Source organism: Grampus griseus (assembly GCF_964374135.1).
Source record: "Grampus griseus genome assembly, chromosome: 3".
Classification (NCBI taxonomy): domain Eukaryota; kingdom Metazoa; phylum Chordata; class Mammalia; order Artiodactyla; family Delphinidae; genus Grampus; species Grampus griseus.
This window is the reverse complement of record NC_139019.1, coordinates 124017840-124041831: the sequence shown is the minus strand read 5'-3', so window position 1 is coordinate 124041831 and position 23992 is coordinate 124017840. Positions and strand designations below refer to the sequence as shown.

The following is a 23992-nucleotide window of genomic DNA, read 5'->3' as shown; positions in this document are numbered from 1 at the left end:
GGGGCACGAACCCGTGTCCCCTGCATCGGCAGGCAGACTCTCAACCACTGCGCCACCAGGGAAGCCCTAGTCACTGGTTTTTTTAGTAGCATGTTGTTTAGTCTCCATGTGATTGTTTTTTTCCCATTTTTCTTCCTGTGGTTGATTTCTAATTTCGTACTGTTATGGTCAGAAAAGATGCTTGAAATAACTTCTATTCCCTTAAATTTGTTGAAGCTTGTTTTGTGTCTTAGTATGTGGTCTATCCTAGAAAATGTTCCATGCACTGTTGAAAAGAATGTGTATTCTGCTTTTCTTGGATGTAATGTCCTGTTGATATCAATTAAGTCTAGCTCTCCTATTATATCATTTAGTATCTGTTGCCTTATTAATTTTCTGTCTGAAAGATCTTTCTGTTGATGTCAGTGAGGTGTTAAAGTCTTTTACTTTTATTGTACTCCTGTCAGTTTCTCCCTTTAAGTCTGTTAGTACTTGTTTGCTGTGTTTTCGGTGCTCCTATATTGGGTTCATATATGTTAACAAGTGTAATACCCTCTTCTTTTATTGATTCCTTTATCATTATATAATGTCCTTCTTTGTCTTTCTTTATGGACTTTGGCTTAAAGTCTATTTTGTCTGATATGAGTATTGCTTCTCACGTTTTTTATCATTCCCATTTGCATGAAATATCTTTTTTCCATCCCCTCACTTTCAATCTATGTGAGTCTTTTGCCTTCAGCTGAGTCTCTTGTAGGCAGAATATTGTAGGTTCTTGTTTATTTTAATCCAGTCTGACGCTCTGTCTTTTGATCAGAGCATTTAGTCCATTGACATTTAAAGTAATTATTGATAAGTAAGTACTTATGCCATTTTAAATCTCGTTTTCCAGTTGATTTTGTAGTTCTTATTTGTTCATTTTTTCTTTTGTTTTTCCTTTTGTGGTTTGATGTTTTTCTTTTGTATTATGCTTGAATTCCTTTCTTTTTGATTTTTGTGAATCTATGTTTTTAGTTTGTGGTTACTCTGGTTTTCAAGTGTGTTAACCCATAACTATATCTACTTGCTTTAGACTTATATAAGTTCAAACACATTTTAAAAGTTGTACAATTTTTTACTCCCTACCCCACATCTCGTGATTTTGATGTCCTGTTTTATTTTTTATCTTCACATTTATCCTTTTTCTCTTCACTTTTACAAAAAAAAGTTTTTTGATTGTTTTTTAATCTATGTAATGGCTTATTTAAGTGATCTTCAGTTCCTTTATATATTTGCCTTTCCTATTGTGTTTTTCCCTTTCCTGTAGAACTTTACTTCTTTTCTATTTAGAGAAGGTCTTTCATTATTGCTTCCAGGTGAGGTTTAGTATTACTAAAATAGTATTTAGTATTAGTGTTTAGTATTTAATATTTTAGTTTTAGCTTCTTTGAGAAATCTGTTATCTCTCCTTTTATTGTAAATGATAATCTTGCTGGGTAGGGTATCCTAGTTTGCAGGGTTTTCCCTTTCAGGACTTTGGATATATCATGCCACTCCCTTCTGGCCTACAAAGTTTCTGTATAGAAATAAGCTGATAGCCTTATGGGGGTTCCCTCGTTATTGACTGTTTTTCTCTTGCTGCATTTAGAATCCTCTCTTTATCTTGAACTTTTGCCATTTTTAATTATATGTCCTTGTGTGGGTCTGTTAGGGGTTATCTGGTTCGGGAACCTCTGTGCTTCCCATACATGGATATCTATTTCTTTTTAGGCTTGGGAAGTTTTCAGCCATAATTTCTTCAAATATATTTTCAATTCCCTTTTTCGGGAACCCCTATTATGCATAGGGGTTTATATTACCCCATATATCTCATATTTTGCTTTCTTTTTTTTTTTTTCATTTGTCTGTCTGCTGTTCTGATTGGTTGATTTCCATCATTCTCTTTCCCAGATCACTTGTTCATTCTTCTGCATTATTTAGTCTGCTATTCATTGCTTTTAGTTTGGTTTTTAATCTCGGCAATTTAATTGTCTAATTTTGATTGGTTCCTCTTCATAGTTTCTAGTTCTTTGTTACAGTGATCTGCATTTCACTGTAAGACTGTAAGACTGTTACAGTCTTAATTCCTTTAGCTTTTTTATTACCTCCTTTTTGAACTCAATGTCTAGTAAACTGGTGAGGTCTGTTTCATTATTTGTTCTTTCAGGGGATAACTCTTGTTCTTTTAATTGGGAATAGTTCCTCTGCTTTTTTATTTTACTTAGCTTTCTCTGTTTCTATGAATTTATGAGAAACAGTTATCTACTGTGGCCCTGAAGGGGTGTTTTTATGTGTCCCTGCGTAGACTGTGTGAGTCCTATATTTTTGGCGCCAGGGCTGTTTTTGGTGTAGATGCCAGCCACGTCTTTCCTCAGAGTGTGCTGTCTGTTATCCCCTTAACAGGGGGTGTGATGGTGTTGTGGTGTCCAGAGCCTGGATGTTCAGTGGGGCCTCCTCTTTGCTCTGTGCCTGTCACAGCCCTGTTGGGGGCCCTCTTGGCAGTCTTTGCACAGCTAGACTGAGTCGTCTCCCAGGGCCCATCTTCCCAAGATTCAGTGCCTAGGTGCAGTTTGTACCAGCAGCTCTGCCCAGTGTGCACTTTGGACTGGGAAGTGTAGCAAGGAGGCAGCTGTCAGTGCTGTTCTCTCTCCACCCTGATTGCTAGCAAGCCAGCAATGCGCACTCCTAGTCCAGAACCCTCCTGCCCCTCTTTCTGTCTTGGTGGACCTCCCAGCAGGCAAGGAGGCCTCCCAGGGTGAGGGGCCACTTGTGTGAACCTTCCATCCTTTACAGATCCCTCCTAGGGACACTAGTCCCATCCCGATGCCCCCCCCTTTTTTTGCCATTATACTCTGTTACATGGGGATCTTTCTTCCAGCTTTGGTTATATAAGAGATCTTCTGCCTCCCGGTTTTTGTGAGAATTATTCCACATGTATATATATTTTTGATGTGTTTGTTGGGGGAAGGTGAAGTCCACATCCTCCTACTCTGCCATCTTTATCCTTTCCTAGAGTGATCTCTTTACCCTTTATTATTACCGTACCCATTCCTACTTCCCTGTTCATAGCATCTGCTATCTCATATTTAACATAAAACATATTAAATAAATAACCAGGGTGCATGCATGGAGACTCAAGTCCATTATATGTGATTTCTATTATAATATGTGGCTTGTATAACAAGGTAGCGTCCTGCAGATCATGAATAAGCAGTAATTCTGTGCTGAAGGTTGTGTTATGACCAGGTGCAACAGGGCTTAATTCATATTGTTACCAAAACAAACACATGAGAAAATCAGGCCTAACTCCTAAGGAAAGAAGTCTTATTTTAAAAATACCATCAGTTCTCAGATTTCCCCAGGATGCCCCACTGGGAAATTTGACTCCAGAGCTCAACAACTTAACCACTCTATTATTTAACATTTTGGCTCAACATAAAGAGTTCATTGAGGACAAGGATGATCTTACTATTGCATCTTGGGCCCCTAGCCCAGTGCCTGGCATATGAGTGGTTAAAAGATAGTGAGCAAACAATTTTCTGAATCTTCAGGATACCTAACAGTGACACAGGCTGCCTTAGGGAGGCCTGAATTCCCCATCTTCAGGGCTATCCAGACAGGAGTAAAAGTTGAATAACGATCTCTCAGAGATATGGAATCAGATTCCTCTTTGAATGGAAAAATTAAAGGTGTTTGGTCTTTTTCAAGCACTGAGATTCTGTGATTTCTTGATAGTCATAAAAACGCATTTTCACAGTGTCTGCCAGGCAACTGTGAGGTGACAATATCTGAGAATTCTTTGGGCAGAAGACAGTCATGGGGCTGCCGTTGTCTGGGGCATGGCTAGGGCAGTGCTGAAAGGGAGATACACACTGAAGACAGATGGAAAGCAAAGGCAAAGGGACAGGAGGCAAGTGCTATTCTCATTTGCTTGAGGTGACCAGGGGCAGTGAGGTAAAGTCAAGACAGGTAACCTAGCAGCGTCAGCCAAGCCTCCTGTACTTGCATTATTTTCGTAATTCATCTTGATTAGTAAATCATCTCTTAGTGATTTGAGATGGTAAAAGCATGCTAGAAGTTTTTGCCAAGCTGGGAGAAGGCTTCATTTAGGAATACAAAGCTTACAGCCGAAAGTAGAAATAGGAATACAAGACTCAAACTTCTCAGGGATACCGCGTGTACTGCTGGTCTGTACTTTAAAGTACTTAAGACCAGAAGAGCTTCTTCAAACTAACAGCCATGATAAATGTAGATTCTCCCTGATATTATAATGAATGACAAGGTCTTTTAGAGTCCGAAGGAGTCAGCTTTACCAGTATGCTACCTGTGTTCCGGTAGTACCTAATGGTGTTCCAAGCATATTCTAATAACAGCAACAGGAACAATAGCAACAACAACGTTTATATGTTTTAATATTGCTAACATTTTTATATGTTCTAAGTACTTCCCTTCCATGCTAATTCTTACAGTAGTTTTGAAAATTAAGTATCACTGCTACCATCTTTAAACCTTTGCAAAAGGGACTTCTTTGCCCTTGACCCCCAAGTTTCTCCAGCCATGCCTCTCCCTATAGGGCTAGGAGCTTGTAGGTCAAAGACATGTGCTGCACACACTTGTAATCTCCTTCTGGACTATACCCTGGAACCCTGAACTCCTGAATTCCCATCCCAGGCAAACTTGATTTTGCTTACAGGGCCTATGTAAATGTCTTCCTCGGCTCCATTCTCCAAGGCAGCCTGTGTTGCTGGGATACACACCCTTCACCCCAAGATGTGACCTAGGCATGACCATTTGCTGGGGTTTGAGTGAAGTTTGGACATGCAGGCTTTGGTGTGTAGGTCCATGTGCATGAGGCTCTTCATGAGGCATGACAGGATTGGGAGTGGAGAGAAGAGAGATACTCCATGCAGTCCAGGAGAGAGACTGATGACCCGGGGCCAATTTCTCCCATGCCACCATATTCCAGGAAAGAATTCTAAGAAGGCTGAGAATTTTACCTTTCAACCTGGGTTATCATATTGCAATAAAGCTATTATTTGCCAAGGTAGGAGGATATAATTTTATTTAAATGTGTCTTAGCTATAAATTTTCAGTACATGGGCTTCCATCTTAATTTTTGCCCTGAGCTCCCAAATATAATGCATGGGCCTAGATATTACTCTCATTTTAAAAATGTGTTAACAACTCTAAGATGACAAGTGACTGGCTTATAATTATAAAGTGAGACTAGATTTGAGACCAGCACTCTTTGGCACATGCCTATGCCCTTTCTACCACATGTTTCCTCTCACATATATGATGACATGGTCCTCATTTTATGAAGTGGGGTTACTTCTGTTTCCATTTTTGCCACTTTTCGAGGACTCTGACTTAGAGACCTGAAATGACTGGTCCAAGGTCCCATGGCACAGCCAGTCCTTAACCCATCTTTTGACTCAAATTGGTAAGTATTGTCATATGTCATGCTTAGATGAAGAGAATATTTTCCAAGAATGTTTAACCTGGAAAAGAGAAGACTGAGTATGAACCATGAAAGTCATTTAAAAATCTATGATAGTCTGTCACTAAGAAGAAGAAACAGACTTGTTCTATATGGGCACTGCGAGACAACTAGAACCCATGGGTAGAAACTAAAGGGAGAAATAGAGATTCAACATACGGAAGAAATTTCCAACCATTCAAAGCTTTCAGTTGTCAAGTTGGTGAGCTCTCCATTGCTAGAGGTGTCCGAGTAGAAGCTGTCACCGATGTTGTGAAGAGGGTTTCTGCATTTGGTATCTGGATGCCTTTGGCTTTTCTCTGAAGTCCTTTCTAGAAATTCAAAATTCCAGTACTCTAATTCTATAACCAAATGGCCTTTAGTTGAAAACCACTTCCAGGGTGAGTGGAAAAATCCAAGCAGCCTCAGGGGATGTACCTGATATCTTCAGTTCACTTCTCCCTTCTTCACCCTGCTCTGTGCCCTGGGACGCTAACTGCTGTGGACTTTATCACAGGACTGTTTGCCCTGTAGCTCCTGGTTAATTCATCCAATGGAGAGTGCAGGCAGGAGATCGAGGAGGGAGGTGCCCTCCCTATAGGGTCTCCATTGACTACTTTTCCTTCAGTGTGTCAGGTTCTGTCAGATCGTTTTCTCCACGGAGGGCTTCCTCTTTCTGGGTTTCCTCCTGTTTCCCCTTCAGGCCTAGGGATGGTAAGGATGTACTTCTTTTTTTTTTTTTTTTTTTTTTTTTTTTGCGGTACGCGGGCCTCTCACCATTGTGGCCTCTCCAGCTGCAGAGCACAGGCTCCGAACGCGCAGGCCCAGAGGCCATGGCTCACAGGCCCAGCCGCTCCACGGCATGTGGGATCTTCCTGGACCAGGGCTTGAACCTGTGTCCCCTGCTTTGGCAGGCAGATTCTGAACTGCTGAGCCACCAGGGAAGCTTGCAAGTTCCTTGTTTTATGTTTGGTAGAATTCCCCAATAAAGCCATTCAGTTCTGGACTTTTGTTTGCAGGGAGTTTTGTTTTTTGTGTTTTTTTGTTGTTTTGTTTTGTCTACAGATTCTATTTCACTTCTAGTGATTGGTCTGTTCAGATTATCTGTTTTTTCTTCTTAACTCAATTTTGGTAGGCTGCATGTTTCTAGAAAATTGTCCATTTCTTCTGGGTTGTCCAATTTGTTGGAATATAACTGTTCATAGTATTCTCTCATGGCTTTTGTTGTAGTTCTGTGGTATCAGTGTTATTTCCCCTCTCTCATTTTTTATTCTGTTTATTTGGGTCCTCTCTCTTTTTTTCTTGCTGAGCTTGGCTAGAGGTTTTTGTTTTGTTTATCCTCTCAAAAAACCAGTCTTGGTTTTATTGATCTTTTCAGGTTTTTTTAAGTTTCTATTTTATTTATTTCCTCTCTAATCTGTATCGTTTCCTTCCTTCTGCTGACTTTGGGTTTTGTTTGTTCTTTTTCTAATTCTTTTAGGTGGTAGATTAGGTTGTCTATTTGTGGTAGTTCTTGTTTCTTGAGGAAGGCCTGTTATTGCTATGAACTCCCTCTTAGAACTGCTTTTGCTGCATCCCATAAGATTTTGTAAGGATGTGTTTTCATTGTTGTTTGTCTCAAGGTATTTTCTGATTTCCTCTTTGATTTCACCATTGACCCACTGGTTTTTCAGTAACATGTTGTTTAGTCTCTGTGTAATCGTTTTTGGGTTTTTTTTCTCATTTCTCTTTCTGTGGTTGATTTCTAGTTTCATACCATTGTGGTCAGAAAAGATGCTTGAAATGGTTTATGTCATCTTGAATTCGTTGAGGCTTGTTTTGTGACCTAGCATGTGATGTATCCTAGAGAATGTTCCATGTGCACTTGAAAAAAATGGGCATTCTGATTTTTCTTTTGGATGTAGTGTCCTGTGTATGCCAATTAAGTCCAACTGGTGTTGTGTCATTTAGGATCTGTGTTGCCTTATTGATTTTCTATCTGTAAGACCTGTCAATTGATGTCAGTGGGGTGTTAAAGTCTCCTACTATTATTGTATTTCTGTCTATTTCTCCCTTTATGTCTGTTAGTATTTGTCTTATATATTTCAGTGCTCCTGTATCAGGGCATATTTGTCAACGGATGTAATATTCTCTTCTGGTATTGATTCCTTTATCATTATATAATGTCCTTCTTTGTCTTTCTTTATGAACTTTCTTTTAAAGTCTCTTTTGTCCAAGTATTGCTACCCCTGCTTTTTGTCATTCCCATTTGCCTGAAATATCTTTTTTACATCCCCTCACTTTCAACTTATATGTCTTTCACCCTGAAGTGAGTCTCTTGTATGAAGCGTATTGTAGTTCTTGGCTTATCTAATCTTTGACTCTATGTCTTTTGATCCAAGCATTTAGTCCTCTGACATTTAAAGTAATTATTGATGAGTATGTGTTTATTGCCATTTTTACCTTGTTTTCCAATCGATTTTGTAGTTCTTCTTTGTTCATGTCATCTTTTTGTTTTTCCTTTTGTGGTTTGATGGTTTTCTTTTGTATTACGCTTAAGTTCCTTTCTTTTTGCATTTTTGTTTGTTTTGTCAGTCTATTATATGTTTTTGATTTGTGATTACCCTGCTTTTCAAGTATGTTAACCCATAGCTGTATCAACTTGCTTTAGACTGATACTTGTATAGGTTGAAACACATTCTAAAAGGTCTACACATTTTTCCTCCCTTCTTTACATTTTGCGATTTTGAGGTCCTATTTTACATCTTTTTGCTGTTGATTATAGTTATAATTGCTTTAAAAATTTTTTTTGATTGTTTCTTAGTCTGTGTACTGGTTTCTTCAAGTGATCTTCAATCCTTTTATGTATTTGCCTTTCCTATTGTGTTTTTCCCTTTCCTATAGGTTTTTGCTTCTTTTCTATTTAGAGAAGAACTTAACTATTGCTATTATGTTTAGTATTGTTGTATTCTTTTAGTTATTGCTTCTCTGAGAAATTCTTTATCTCTCCTTCTATTGTAAATCATAATTTTGGTGGGTAGAGTATCCTAGGTTGCAGGTTTTTCTCTTTCAGCACTTTGATATATCATGCCACTCCCTCTGGCCTACAAATTTTCTGCAAATAAATCAGCTGATAACCTTATGAGGGTTCCCTTGTAACTTTTTGTTTTCCTCTTGCTGCCTTTAGAATAATCTCTTTAACTTTTGCCACTTTAATTATGATGTCTTGTTGTGGGTCTTTTTGGGTTCATCTTGTGTTGGACCCTCTCTGATTCTCATATGTGGATATCTTTTCCTTCAGGTTTGGTAAGCTTTCAGCCGTAATTTCTCAAAATACATATATATATATTTAACTAATTAATTTTATTTTTGGCTACATTGGGTCTTCAATGCTGCGTGTGGGCTTTTTTCTCTTGTTGCAGAGAGTGGGGGCTACTCCTTGTTGTGGTGTGCGGGCTTCTCATTGTGGTGGCTTCTCTTGTTGTGAAGCATGGGCTCTAGGCATGCATGCTTCAGTAGCTGTGGTACACAGGCTCAGTAGTTGTGGCTCGTGGTCTCTAGAGCGCAGGCTCAGTAGTTGTGGCGCACAGGCTTAGTTGCTCTGTGGCATGTGGAATCTTCCTGGACCAGGGCTCGAACCCATGTCCCCTGTGTTGGCAGGCAGATTCTTAACCACTGCACCACCAGGGAAGTCCTCCAAATATATTTTTGATCCCCGCTTCTCTTTCTTCCCCTTCTGGAATCCCTATTATGCATAGGTTTGCACACTTTATATTATCCCATACATCTCGTATGTTGCTTTCATCTTCTTTTCATTTGTCTTTCTGTCTGCTGATACGATTGAATGATTTCTGTTATTCTGTCTTCCAGATCACTTATTTATTCTTCTGTGAAACTTAGTCTGCTATTCATTACTTTCAGCTTGGTTTGGCAATTGAGTTGTCTAATTTTGATTGGTTCCTCTTTATAGTTTTTAGTTCCTTGTTACACTGATTTGCATTTCTATTGATAATCTTTCTTATTTCCTTCAGCATTTTTATTGCCTCCTTTTTGAACTTGGGGTCTGGTAGACTTGAGAGGTCTGTTTCGTTGTTTGTTCTTTCAGGGGATTTCTCTTGTTCTTTTAATTGGGAATAGTTCCTCTGCTTTTTCATGTTACTTAACTGTTTCCCATAAACTCATAGAGACAGAAAAAGTTATCTACTGTGGCCTTGAAGGGGTGTTTTTATGTGGGAACATCTGTGTGTAGACTGTGTAAGTCTGGTATTTTTGGTGCCAGGGCTATTTTTGGTATGGATGCCAGCCAGTTCTTTCCTCAGCATGTGCTGGCCATTATCCCCTTGATAAGGGGTGTGATGGTGTTGTGGTGACCAGAGCCTGCACTGGATGATGGGAGGGGCCTCCTCTTTGGTCCGTGGCTGTCCTGTTGAGGGTGGGGTCTCCTCCCCAGATTTTAGAGTAGAAGCCCTGACGGTTGGTTTCATTAAGGGTCCATTGCCTTTACATGTGTGCTCTGTCCCCAAGGCGGTGAGTGCTGAAGCAAGTGAGACCCATGTGGTCAAAGTGAACCTATGGGCTGCACGTGCAGGTGTTTGTGGTTCTGCCCAGAGGCAGCCCAATTTTGCGTCCCTTTCTCCATTGTGTTTGTCCCAGACCTAGTGCTAGGCTCTGGAGGCTGGGATGTTGTGGCTCCAGGAATCGAAGTGATTTTGCTGCTGCCTGGGACCTGGTCTGCCTCTGTGGTAGGGCTCCCCCAGGATCTGTTCACCCTAGATCTGCCTCCAAGCTGTGGTGTTACGTGGGCAGAACCAGAGTGCTCCTGCCTTGAAAGGGACCTCTGGGTACTCCTTCCCAGGTGCTGGTCATTGGGATCCTGTGATGCCACCCACTACCTGGTGAGTGTACCAACAAAGTCCACAGCTGCTAGATACACCCCTGGACCCACCCCTGACGTGTGCATACATGATGTTGATTTGCCCCATCACTAATGATGCTAACTTTAATCACTCGAGTAAGTTAGTAGCTGCCAGGTTCTCCATGTAAAGTTACTCTTTTTTCCTTTCAAAATTAATAAATACGTTGTAATAATATTCCTTGAGATTATGTAAATATCATTTTTATTACAATTTTACTCATGCTATTAAGTGAGGCCATGTTCAAATGGGGCAAACTGTATAAGTAAATGTGTATAATCTTATATGTTTAAACTACATATTCTCCTTTTCACTTTCTAGTATCAATTTCTAATGAACAGAAATGTTCCCATTTCTCAAACCAAGGAAGAATACCTGAGAATTTACTGGTCATGAGACTTTAACATGCCAAGCATATTGCAAAAAAAATGTGGTATATGTTTTTATGCTTTTGTAAATGTTGGAGAAGAAAGGGCATACACATCATAATCATCCCTTTCATTTCTATCAGACTTTATAATTTACAAAGCATGTACACATGCATATCTCATCTGATTCTCACAATATACAGGTTAAACTAGGGATTATTATTCTCTTTATTTTATCAGTAAGGAAAAGGATATTGCACATATAGAGTGACCTACCCATAGCTACACACCTGGTAAATGTTCAGGTTGGGGTAAGCACACAGTCTTCTATTTAAAGGTTCGATGTGTTCTCATGAGTTGCTTGGTGGAGTTTTATAATGAAGACAATGATGATGAGGTTGATAAAGACCTCAGTGATGCAAATGTTTATGAGTACAGAGAAGCAAGTAAAACTAAATAAAATCATGTGTTCTCCAAGGCCTAAACCTGGAAATGTAAAATTTTAAAAACAAATTTACTTCACATTTACATTTGTGATTAGATATCTGGCTTTCCAGATCCAGGCTTATAATCCAGAGCTCCAAGTATGTGGGCAAGACTGATCCCTTCCCCAAAGTTCCCAAAGAACACAGAGGTCCCAGGTCATTGGCTTGAGGAAGCCACAAGTGCATCATGTCTTCACTGGTGCGGCAGAATGACTGTGGAAGGTGAGGAACTTATTTGCTTGTCCCACCTCTCAGGCAACTCCATGAGATTGCTTATAGACACGGTGGGAAATAAACAAGACTATTAGAAATAGACACTTCCTGGCAGCTTTTTAGGCACAAACTGATAACCAGGAGACCCAAGCTGAGAGAGACATGCAGTAAGGCAGACTCAGTTAGGTCTCGATAGAAGCAGCTTGTCACAGAGGCACAGAATTGGCTTGAAATCATTTAACTTTAAAGCAACTGGAGTCAAAGAAACAGTTCAGGTTGAAAAATGATTTTGTTATAAATGAAAATTCCTTAGCCGTGTTTTATTTTTTCTGTTATCTTGTGTTTTAAATTTTTGTTTTATTTCAACTTCAGCCTTTCAGTACTTGGGGAAACCAACAACAGGGACTTATTTGTACCAGTGTAAATAGTCAACAGTAAGATATTAAATGGAACAACCTGCATACTTATAAACTGAAAATGAGTAACTCACTATTTTCTCATGCATAATGACTTTCAAATACAGTTCTTATGGCCAGATCACTGGGGCCACCAGCAATGATCTGGTCGTCTATAAAGAGTCACGTGTGACCATATACCTAAGTACTTATTGACGCACAAAGTGAGATTATAGCTTCCAGTGACACAGTCACACACAAGCAGAGTACCGTATTCATATAAACAGGCATTTTGATTCAATCAGTGAACAGAAATAAGACCCAGAGACAACAAAAAATTTGGTTGACAGTTTTAAAAGTTCAGGACTGACTTCAGTGTTGGTTCTCAGATTTATTTATATGAAATGAATCGTATGCAGAATAATGTTAAAGATTTCTATTTCGAGGTTTGAGTTAAAAGAGAGAATTAAGAGTTGGCTTTTGAGGAGAATGGTTAAGAATTACGCTATAGAAGTAACTGTAAAAGGTAAAAATTGGGATTTAGATATAAGGTGAACATTGTTTGGATTTATGTGAAATTAGAATTTATTTCTAAATGTTGAGATATAAGCTATAAATTAGGCCTCAAACCTAGGTAAGGATTTGACTACAGAATAATATATGTGATAAAAGTTTTGGAGGTGGGTCCCAAGGTCTCTTCATTTGAGACAAATGTCTAAAAATATAAATTTTCCCAAAGGGTGTATGTGGGTATATGTGCTCATCTGACCATCGCTGCAAAGGGATTTACAGTCAGACCTTGAGGTATGGATGTTGGAAGGCTTGAATAAATAAAAGATACTTATGGGGGCTAGAGAGAATGAGAAAAAGGTATTGAATTTAAGGAAAAGTTAAAAGAGCAATAAAAAATCACAGAGAAGGAATATATAGAAAGAGAAAAAAATAACATAGAGAAAAGGAAAACTATTTGATAGGAAAAAGAGGAAATGAAACAGAAGGAGAAAGAGTGGTCTTTTGTTTTTATTCACTACTCAGCATTTCTGGACCAATATCTCTTCTCTTTTGTGCACTTACGTACTGGTTCTTCATGTCTATGATTGGGTTGAGAAGGTGTGTCAGAAACATCAAAGGCTGAGAATTATTAGATTACTGAGCGTCTTACGGTGATTAACAGATTGGAGTCAAATATTGTGAGCTTAGTGTTAAGCATAGATTTGAGTTAAACACTATGAACTGGCTAGGTTTATGGATAAATTATGCATTTAACATTAGGATTAGAGGGTTGGGAGTCTAAAATCATGGGTCGGTATTTATTAACATGGAATAGCTGACGTTGGTGGCACAATTAGATTGATAATTAAAATAATAAAGGTGGTTCAGAGCTGTGTTAAATTTAGAGTAGCATTTACAAGTGTGCCCTACTCCCTGAGTAGAGTCACACAGCATCATTGTTAAAACAGACTGGTATGTCAAGTAAAGAAGACTTGACCAGGAATTAGAGTTTCATTAGAACAATTAGAAAATAAATTACCCAAATAGTGTCTCTTTCATTGCAGATGAAAATTTTTTTGCCAATTCTAAAAATATACTTTTTAAACCTTAGGATTAAGTTAGATTTTTTAAGCTGTGTCAGAAAGTTCACTGGTTTATTTTGATAATTTTTGCTATAAAATTATTACTATGAAAGGTATTTATGGAATAAATTTGTAGTTATGAAGGCATGTCATTCCTAAAAAAATTTATGACCATTGCTCTTGGTGTTATACATATTTTGCTCTTTATGTTCCATTTAAAATGGGTTTTTATCTTTTGATCTATTAAGGTTACTAGGTAGATGATAGTTCTACAAAGTTTTTAATAAGCGTAATTATTTTATTTGATACTTAGACCTCAACAATGAATTGTTAGAATTTCATTGTACTTTTTAGTTTATTTTGACATGTTTGTATTTGTCAGTCAGTGAGGTGGGGAGTCTGAAGGAGAGCGCAGTTTTCTCCACCCAGCAAAGATGACTCTGAATCTGTGTCTGCCCCCTCCCTACCAACCCCACCCCCTGGGAACCTGTGCCAACATGAGGGAAAAGGCCCAGGGATGATGAAGATGACAATGACAATATCCTTGCTCTGTAATCATGTCTATGGAGAAGTTAACATCTTCCTTCACGAAGAAACTGAACTTTTTCAGTACTCTTCCTATGGGAACAACACAGTTAACAGGATTCATTAACACAAGAGGAAATTTTATACAATATTAGAGCTGAAAGGAACTATAGAGATTATAGGCAGAACCTCATCTTACAGATGAGGAAAATGAGTCCCTAAAAAGGAATGTCCTGGCCGCAGGCAGTTTCTGACAGAGGCAGAAGCAGAATGTCCCTAGACCAGTGACACTTCCATCCCACCTGCTGCCTCCACTTATCCCAGAGCCCAGACTGATCACCCAGTGTCTTAAAACAACAAAGAAGGGGGACGTCTGACAAGGGAAGCTGAGGTGGGCTTCCCCTCAGCCTTTTCTGGTCAGCAGGGCCTGTGATGAGGCTGGATCCTGCACTAGTGAGGAGAACTTCCACCACATGTCCCCTTCAGTGTCCTTGGACACAGGCTGGTTTCTAGGCTGAGGACCCAGTGTCTGTGCACATTAGAGAATCTTCCCTTTTGTGAAATAAAAGTTCCTGAGTAGGAATCAGTATGTAGACATATCCTTCTGGGCTCAGGCCCTAACTCCGTATTTTAACTTGATAAGATAGTCACAAAGATGAAAAACCACAAGATCTGAGATAAGTGGCCAAAATCCAGTGGTCTAAAAGAGAGTTAACAGTGAGCAAAGGGGACTTGGTGTTAAGATAGCAAATGCTGAGTTGCCTGTTTTGTACCAAAGAAGTGACATCTGCCTGGTGGTTATTGCCTTCCAAAACCCTGTGCAGGCTAAACAAAATACTTAAAACATGTTCATGGGATTCTGGTCCAAGTACTGACAGCTTGTATTCCCCTATTTTAGATCAAAGAAAATATAATCTTTGTGGTAGCCTTATCCTCCCTATGTCCCTAAGGCTGCAGATATTTAGAGCCACTAGGAAATTGAGGAGGGTAAAGACCCTCTGGCTACAGTTTATCTAAGAATCATCTGTTGGCTGTTAAGTCTCTTAGAAGTCATGTAAGAGTGGTTTTCAATTATTTTTTAGTGTGGGATTCAGAACCCTTTCTTCCAATAAGAAATTATTTGGAACTCTACTCCTTAAAATAGTCCAAAGCTGGTTGGGATTGGAGACCACCCCAAACGATCCCCATAACCTCTTTGGTGACTCCTGACTTGCCTCTACAGAACCTCTGGGCTCTGGGGACAGCAGTTTGGAAGCTCATGGTCTTGTTAGACTCTCTCAATTGACAGACAGGAATTAGAGGTTCTGTCATGGAGGGACCAGTCCAAGCTGGCAGAGCAGGTGGCTCAACCCTAATCTGACTGTGAGGCAGCAAGTTTTCTATCTCTCCCAGCTTCTCTGGGTGGGCAGAGTATAGCTTCTGGAGAGTTAAGCAGGCTTGTGGAAAGAGGAGAAGATTGCAGTGGAGGACGCTGCCCTAAGTGCTTTTTCTTCCCGTGCAGTACTCACAAGCTCTCAATACGCAAGTGGCATTCATTCCCATAGGTGATGTAGTCAGACCACAAACAGGCAGGTATGTGATGGGGCAGGGGATGGCCATCACTGGGTGCTTCTCGTAAATGCTGCAGTCTACCTGCGACAGTCACAGGAGGATGTCCTGCTTTTCTCCTGGTCCTCAAGCTGGGCTACCCTGGCCTCTACTGAACAGGAAGCACAGTACCATCTTGGATGTCCCAGCTCCAATATTCTGATGCTGCCGTGGCTACTTCTATTGATAATAATATGACCACTCTGACAAATACTAGTACTACCAGCACCACTTCTATTATGTGTGTGTGTGTGTGTGTGTGTGTGTGTGTGTGTGTGTGTGTGTGTGTGTGTACACATATGTGCATTTCTTTGCCAGGCATTAAACTTAAATCTTACATGAAATTTCTTTGTTTAACCTTCAGAACAACTGAATAGGGTAGGTTCTACTATTACCCCTATTTTACAGATGAGGGAAATTTGGGCTTAAAAAGAGAACTTGTCTAACATAAAAGCTGGTAAGTGGTAGGGCTGGGATCTGAATCCAGAGTCTGTGCAATTAACCAAGGTAAATGTCTCTTGCCTCTCACATGTTATCCCTTCCATGAAGACATCACCATCTTCTCAGCTAGAAGTCCTCTCCTGCTCTTTCTTAATTCTGGAAAATTTTCTTTAGGCTGTGGTTATTTACATATATGTATGTCATATTTCTTCAGCTGCCTTCTGAAAAGCAAAGACAATTTATCTGTGGCTGCCTTCTCTTTCACCCCCCCCAAGCATACTGAATTAATCTTACATATATATTTCATAAGTATTTGTTGGCTAAATATAGTAAATAGGAAATTAAAGTAAAACTAAACAGGAAATTAAACTGAAATTAAAATGTGGTTCAATATACTCACTGTTTTTAAAGGCAGACTGGCAACTTCTGAAAGAGATATACAGTTGGAAATGTTAAAAATAAAGCAAAGTTGTGATATCTCATTAATTAACAGAAAGTCTGTCGATTGAGACTCTGTAGTTCTCTGGTGATGAGTTTCAGCACCTACCCCGTCCTTTCACAAAACCCAGCTGTTTGCTGAGGAAGCCAAATGGCCAATAGGTTAGGTAAGCCTTGGTTCAAGTAAGAGAATCATCCAAAGTTCCTCCGTTTATTGACCATGGGACGTTTTCTGGAGTTCATCGTGTTTCTGATAATGTTTTACATCAGATAGCAATAAAAATATTGCAGTCACCACTTCTAAGAGCCTGAAGCACCATCTTTGATATTCTCCCCCTCCTAGTCGATATAAAGGAATGTAATGGAATATCTCCAAGGCATCAGAATCTTATTTAAGTAATTTTTCACTGTTTAAAAGTTTAATTGTTGACTCCTGGGTTTTGGAGAATCATGCTTTATATCAATCCTCCTGTATTGATTTGGAGAGAGATCCAAGTTTCTCTGAGTCTTTGCACTGAGTAGTATCTAATAGCACCAGCAATTTCTAGTGTCCTAATAAAATGGGAGACTTACGAAAAAATAAGGCTTTTCTGTTTTTTTGGGTTTTTTTGGTTCCATGAATGGAAATAGAAATCCTTAAAAGGAATGCACTAGATCCAAATCCCTCAACTCCAGGTGGGACATAAGTGTCTCCTTTTCCAGGCCAGGGCTGTTTCTGTTACAAACCAGTATACTTTAAATCCACATGACAAGACATTCTCTGAGATGTTCACATCCTATGAGGGGCTATTTCAGAGAACAAGCTTAATGGCTATACAGGGCACTATCTACCCTTAACTTACCTGAGCAGGTGCAGAGATGGGCCACTGTACAGAACAGAAGGAGATCCCCAATGATCTTCATGATGGAGATGGCTGTGATTCAGAGGCTGCTCAGGACCGTCACAACAACTGCATCAGCCATACCCTAGGAAAGGGGCATGTTTATAAGGCAATGCTTGGTTTCTCCACCTTTCCTGTGAGGTCATCCAGAGTCAGTGTTGGCTCTGAGAGGCTCTCAGAGCACAGTGTCACACCCTGGGTGGTGATACAGTCCTTGTCACTCAATTGCTACTTCCTATCTGACCAACAGATTGATTATGCAAGGTGAGAAGTATTTTTCTGTCTGCTCTAGAGATGGGGAATGTTGTTACTTAGATTTCCAAACCTCATATAGTAGAAGAGATTAAGTATAGGCTGCTTGGCCTATTTACGAAATAAATGAAAATATCAAAATTTCTTTATTTCACCAAAATAGAGGATATTAAACTCAGATCAGACAGGTTACACTTAGGTTTATATTTTGGCTCCTGGGAAAATGTTGTTTTATATTCGAGGCAATAAACCCATGAAGCAAGCTGGGATATAGTGGAAGGACTAGTGACCTTAGCACTTATGAGGCTTGGAGAAAGGCATTGACATTTTCTAGCTGTGTGATCTTGGGGAAGTCAGTTGTGCCATGAGCCTATATCAGTTAGGAAGAGCTGGTTATGTTGTGGTAACATATAATCCCAAGACTTCTGTGACTTAAAACAGTACAAGTTGATTTTTACTCAAGCTATACATATATGGTGGTCAGCTGATGGTGCCGCATGCCTTCAATGGATTCCAAGTAGACAGGGTAGTCACCATTTGGAATATTGTTCATTGTCAAGGTGAAGTGAAGATGCATTCCTGAGGATTTCCATTTACAGCAATTGAATATTCCATCTCAGAAGTGGCACCAGTGTCACTCTCCTTCACTGTCATGTGGATGTGGCCTGGCCTAACCATAGAGGTTACTGGGTACAGTGTTACCTTGTCTCTCTCTCTTTTTTAAAAAAATTATTTATTTATTTTTGGCTGTGTTGGGTCTTCGTTTGCTGTGCACAGGCTTTCTCTAGTTGCATTGAGCAGGGGCTACTCTTCGTTGCGGTGTGCAGGCTTCTTATTGCAGTGGTTTCTCTTGTTGCGGAGCACAGGCTCTAGGCACATGGGCTTCAGTAGTTGTGGCATGCGGGCTCAGTAGTTGTGGCTCCCGGGCTCTAGAGTGCAGGCTCAGTAGTTGTGGCACATGGGCTTAGTTGCTCCGCGGCATGTGGGATCTTCCTGGACCAGGGCTTGAACCTGTGTCCCCTGTGTTGGCAGGCAGATTCTTAACCACTGACCACCAATCTTGAAAACCGGAATGGGAAGAACTGGAAATAGTTGGCAAATGACACAGAGACCACCCCAGAGCCTTAGTTTCATGCCATGTCAAGTGGGACCTATTGCTAGCCCCAATAGAGTTCACATAATTGGAGTCTTTTACATGAAAGTCTGTTTTCAAGTGCAGTGCATGTAATTGTTGCTGTGATTGTTATTATTATTATTGACAGGCCAAGAGTCTCCGCTGTGAGTTGCTGACATTAGATTTTAAACTGTATTTTCCAAGCACAGTTATCCAAATGTCTGTTATTTATCTTTTGATCTTGAGGACATATGTATGAAAACCTGGGGGAAGGCAGTAGAGTCTGCTTCACCAGTGCTTTGCTTGGCAGGCTTATTGTAGTACATTGTGAAGCATAACACATACAAAAGATAATAAATGACATTGCATGCCTCCCTAAAATTTAGACTCTTACATCTGTTTGGGGAGCAGTATAATCTCTTAGTTAAGAATATGTGCATTGGGACTTCCCTGACGGTTTAGGTGGTTTAGTCTTAGTGGTTAAGACTCCATGCTCCCAATGTAGGGGGCATGGGTTCGATCCCCAGTCAGGGAACTAAGATCCCGTACGCCACATGGTACAGCCTTAAAAAAAAAGTGTGCATTGAGTCCCATGGATCTTATTTGCAATCTTGTTTCTAATAAATGTTGGCTGTGTGACTTTGAGTGCATAGGTTAAGTTCTGATATTTTAGTTTCCTCATCTGTAACATAGAAATAATACCTCACAGAGTGGTTTTGAGTGTGAAATACAATTTTATATATATATATATATATATATATATATATATATATATATATAATGTGTCTATAAATAGGTAAAATCTCTGATGTGTGTGTGTTTGTATATCAGATGCTAAGATCATAATTAGAGCTTGTTATAGGGTAACTAATGATATGGAATGTTATATTCATGACAACTGATTGAGGGAGTAATTTTTATTATCCAGTTTTATCAGTGAGTAAGTTGAGGCTCAGAGGATTTAAGTAATCTTCCCAAGATCATGATACCAATTAATGTAGGAAACTATTAGGTTCAGTCACGGAAAAAATGGGAAGTGAATGTTCTAATAAAGAGAGTGAATTATAAGCTTTATTGTTTACTGTGAAAGTTTGAAGAGAATGAATACTGAGAAAAAGCCATTATATTTCAAGAAGAGGTGTTTTGTTGCAGTTTAAAATGCAATTTTAGCTAAAAGGATTGGGAATGGAATCAAAGGGTGACCAGGATGAAGTGGAAAGATAGGGTTATTCTTTTTTAGATGTTTGATAGTCAGAGGAGAAGAATGGAAAAAACAAAGGCTTCAGCAAGATCTAGGATGGACTGAGCATGTCTTAAAGACAAAGGGAAGAAGAAGAAATTTAAGGTAACATGATGGAGGGTGTCTAATTAGAGGAGTATAGAAAAGTAAGAAATAAGATTAAGAGCACAAGTGTAACACCATTCCCTATGACATGGAAGACAGAGAAGAGCGGATGAGTATAGAGACATATTGTGAAAGGAAGAGAAAGAAAGGTGAAGGGGTACCCATTGTAAGCTTGGCTCTGACTGTTAAGTTCTGGGGTTGCCTTTTGCAGTGGAAGAATCAGGTTGGTCTGGAAGCTGGAGTAGAATGAAGAAGGCTTGGCACAGACGTGGATGGGAGCAAGTCAGATAGTCAACAAAGGATATAAAATTAGTGGCCGCTAGACAAAATTAGTACTAGTTTTTAGCAGACCCAGTCAATACCATGCTTAACATTCCTTCCAAAATATGTTATGACACTGAATCACTGTGGGTTTTGCCCTGTTACTTAGCTGAGGCAACAGGGACTTAGAGAAATGGCTAGTTTATGGTTAAGGTTAAGAGCCCATACTTTTTACTCACTCTGGTGTATTGCCTTTAAATCGAAATCTTAGAGGTAGACCTGAAGACATATTGGAAATTGGAGTAATAGGAGTAAAACCAGCCATATCAGAGCAGTCAGGAAGGAGAGCTGATGTTTCAAGTGAGCAAGCAGACAGGGCTGAGCACCAGGTCAGGGTGCATGGCTTTTTCATGTGTGAGAATCATCTGGAAAGAAGGAGGATCCCAGTGGGAGAGGGGATGATTGAGAATCAGGAGACAAGGCCTCATCCCCTGTCCTCCACCTTCATCTAAGGTGCAGTGCTGTGACAGCCCTTTTGCCATCTGGTGCTTTCTGCTTCCCCCACAACTAGAGAGATTAACTAGACTGGTGCTTCAAGTTTTCAAGTTAAAAACCCCTCCTAGGAACCCTAATATGTACAAGTAATAAATAAGGCTGAGGATGGGGGCTGGCTGGGGAGAAGTTGGAACTCTACTACTTAATTCTGTTTTTCTCTCCTAATTTCTGTACCAGCTCACCCCCAACCCCAGGCTCCTTCCTTCTTGGCATCCAACACCTTCAAGGCCTTCTTGTGGCAGTTTAAAATCAGTGGCCTAGATTTGACTGAACTAGCTCTAGCCTTTTGTCTGTCCTCTTCTCCCTTCCCTATGTGGCCCCTTCACTCTCCAGCTCGTTTTTTTTTTTTTGCCACACTGCACAGCATGTGGGATCCTTATTCCCTGACCAGGGATCGAACCCACGCCCCCTGTGTTGGAATCGCAGAGTCCTAACCACTGGACCCCCAGGGCAGTCTACTCCAACTCTTTTCCTCTCCCCTCCTCTTCCCTTCCTCCCCTTGCCCTCCCCTCCCCCCTTCCCCCTCCCCTCCCCTCCACTGTGATCACGCCTCTGTGCACTGAGTCACAGTGACCCAGAGATCTGAATATTTGCATTTTGATCTTTGCATTTTGATTTGTGTCTGACAGGACCTTGTTCCCTGCCTCTTGTGGGAACAGGGAGTTAGCACATCTAGGGATCCTATGCTTTGGTTCTATTCAATTTTCTTTGAATCACTGAGGCTTAGTAGTTTCAATCATGGGACAAGATGTTGTGAATTAACAGTAAAGACTATTTCCTGTTGGTTCATGTTGCTTCTAGGTGACCTGACACTATCTGGATCTAGATTACATACACACACACACACACACACCTCCCAGCTCCTGTTAGTAAAATCCTGTCTACTGTGCTCAGTGCTGAAGGGAACACCTGTAACCCGAGTTAGCCAACATTAGAGGATGTATTAGCCTGCAAGGGCTGCCATAACAAAATACCAAAGACTGGGTGATTTAAACAACAGAATTTATTTTCTCACAGTTCTGGAGACTAGAACTTCAAGATCAAGGAGCCAGGATGGCTGGTTTTACCTGAGGCCTCTCTCTTTGGCTTGAAGACAGCTGCCTTTGCACTGTGTCCTCACAGGGCCTTTGCTCTGAGTGTATGAGGCCTGGTACTTCCTCTTCTAATAAAGACATAAACCCTATTAGATTAGGGCCCCATCTTTATGACATCAGTCAACCTTAATTACTTCTTTGAAACCACTTTTCCAAATACAGTTACATTAGGGGTTAGGACTTCATCACGTGGATTTTGGAAAGGACACAAATCAGTCCATAACATTCTTCCCTCTGCACTCCCACCCTCTACCAATTCATGTCCTTCTTCCATGCAGAGAACCCTAGACCTTTGATCTTCCAGACACTGGTGTCCCTTGAAATGTTAACTAGTATTTCTTGAAAAAGGGACTCTTTGGTGAATTAGACTTGGGAAACCCTAGACACTCTATTTCTTTTTGGGAGATTCATAATGCACTTTATTTTATTAAAGGTTCTATTAAATTTTCTACAATACAGAAATTTTTTTTCACTTTAAACTTAATTTTCAGCAAACTTAATTTGCCACAGTTTACCCATTACATAACATCTAAAGAGATGTTGGTGTTTTCCTTGGACATTAACAAATAAGGAGTTACTCCAGTTTCCCATAAAGTCATGATGTTCTATATAAAGACTAGTTACCAAGGAAGATCATTGAATTTTTGGTCTGTTTGGACTGCTCAGAAGTTCTTTATCATATTGAACAGAACTGCATCTCTATCTGGTTTCCATATATTATGGTTCTCTACAGTGGAGCCCAGTAGAATGTGTCTGCTCTCTCCAAGTATGCAAAGGCAGCTGTAGAGTGCCTAGTCAAGGTCTCTTTTTTCTCCAGATGATATAGATCAGCTTCTTTACTATTTTTTTATAGTATATAATCCTGTATGTCCTCCCTACCCTGACATATCAATGCAAAGTTACTTAATAATAGTACAACACAGGTAATAACCTCACCATTTCCCTTCTCTGTTCCAGGCAGTGTTATCCACACTGGAGATACAGAGATAAATAAGACATGTGAGGACTTTATTTCTTGGACCTTACTTTCTTGTAGAGAAAATGTTTTAAAAAATAATATGATTTTGGATTTTGTTGTTGTTGTTGTTGCATTACGTGGGCCTCTCACTGTTGTGGCCTCTCCCGTTGCGGAGCACAGGCTCCGGACGCGCAGGCTCAGTGGCCATGGCTCACGGGCCCAGCCACTCCGTGGCATGTGGGATCTTCCCGGACCGGGGCATGAACCCGTGTCCCCTGCATCTGCAGGTGGACTCTCAACCACTGCACCACCAGGGAAGCCCTGTTTTGTTTTTTAACATCTTTATTGGAGTATAATTGCTTTACAATGGTGTGTTCGTTTCTGCTTTATAACGAAGTAAATCAGCTACACATATATCCCCATATCTCCTCCCTCTTGTGTCTCCTCCCACCCTCCCTATCCCACCCCTCTAGGTGGTCACAAAGCACCGGGCTGATCTCCCTGTCCAAGAACAGTTTTTATCACATAAGAAAGTTAAGGTATAGAGGAGAGAGGCTAACTAACTTGCTGAAGTTCACTTAAGTAACATGAGATCAAGCTGAGGTTTGAATTCAGGTAGTTTGGTTTCAGAGCTTGTATTCTTAGCCATTTACCACTAACGACTAATGATGCTGAGGTGAGCCTTGTTCAGACTCATTAACACTTAGCCAGGCAATGTCTTGGGAGCATATGTGTCTCCCAGGAAAAACACAAAACCATTGGGAAAAAAAAAACAAAAAAAAAACCACTTCTCTTTCCCAAAGTCTCCTCTAAGGAGTATACATCAATGCCTCTCAACCTGAGATGCATTAAAATTCCACTGGGGATCTTGATAAATTGTAGAATTTGACCCAGCACGTCTGCAGTGAAATCTGCAATTCTGCATTTTTAACAAGCTCCCAGTGCTGTTCCTGACCATGCTCTGAGGAGAAAGGGTCTGGAAAGTCAGGAGGCAGATGAAGAAGTGAGAAATCCGCCATAGTGTTTACAGATAAATTACGTTCAGGAGTTGCGTCTAGAGGAGCAGGCTGTAGCTCAAAATATTAAAGGAATACCCTTTTAACGGCTTCTCATCTCATTCAGAATAAGACCTAGACTTCTA

General features: G+C 40.2%; 1 protein-coding gene across 1 annotated transcript; it reads right to left on the bottom strand.

Moving 5' to 3' along the window:
* Positions 1-13972: 13972 nt before the first annotated feature.
* On the bottom strand, positions 13973-17294 carry LOC309820953 (serine protease inhibitor Kazal-type 7-like; the record flags this gene model as incomplete). The annotated part of the gene is given in 5 exon segments (XM_082652011.1): positions 13973-14018; positions 15434-15482; positions 15485-15557; positions 16354-16379; positions 17234-17294. Coding segments are annotated over 5 exon segments (255 nt in total).
* Positions 17295-23992: the final 6698 nt, after the last annotated feature.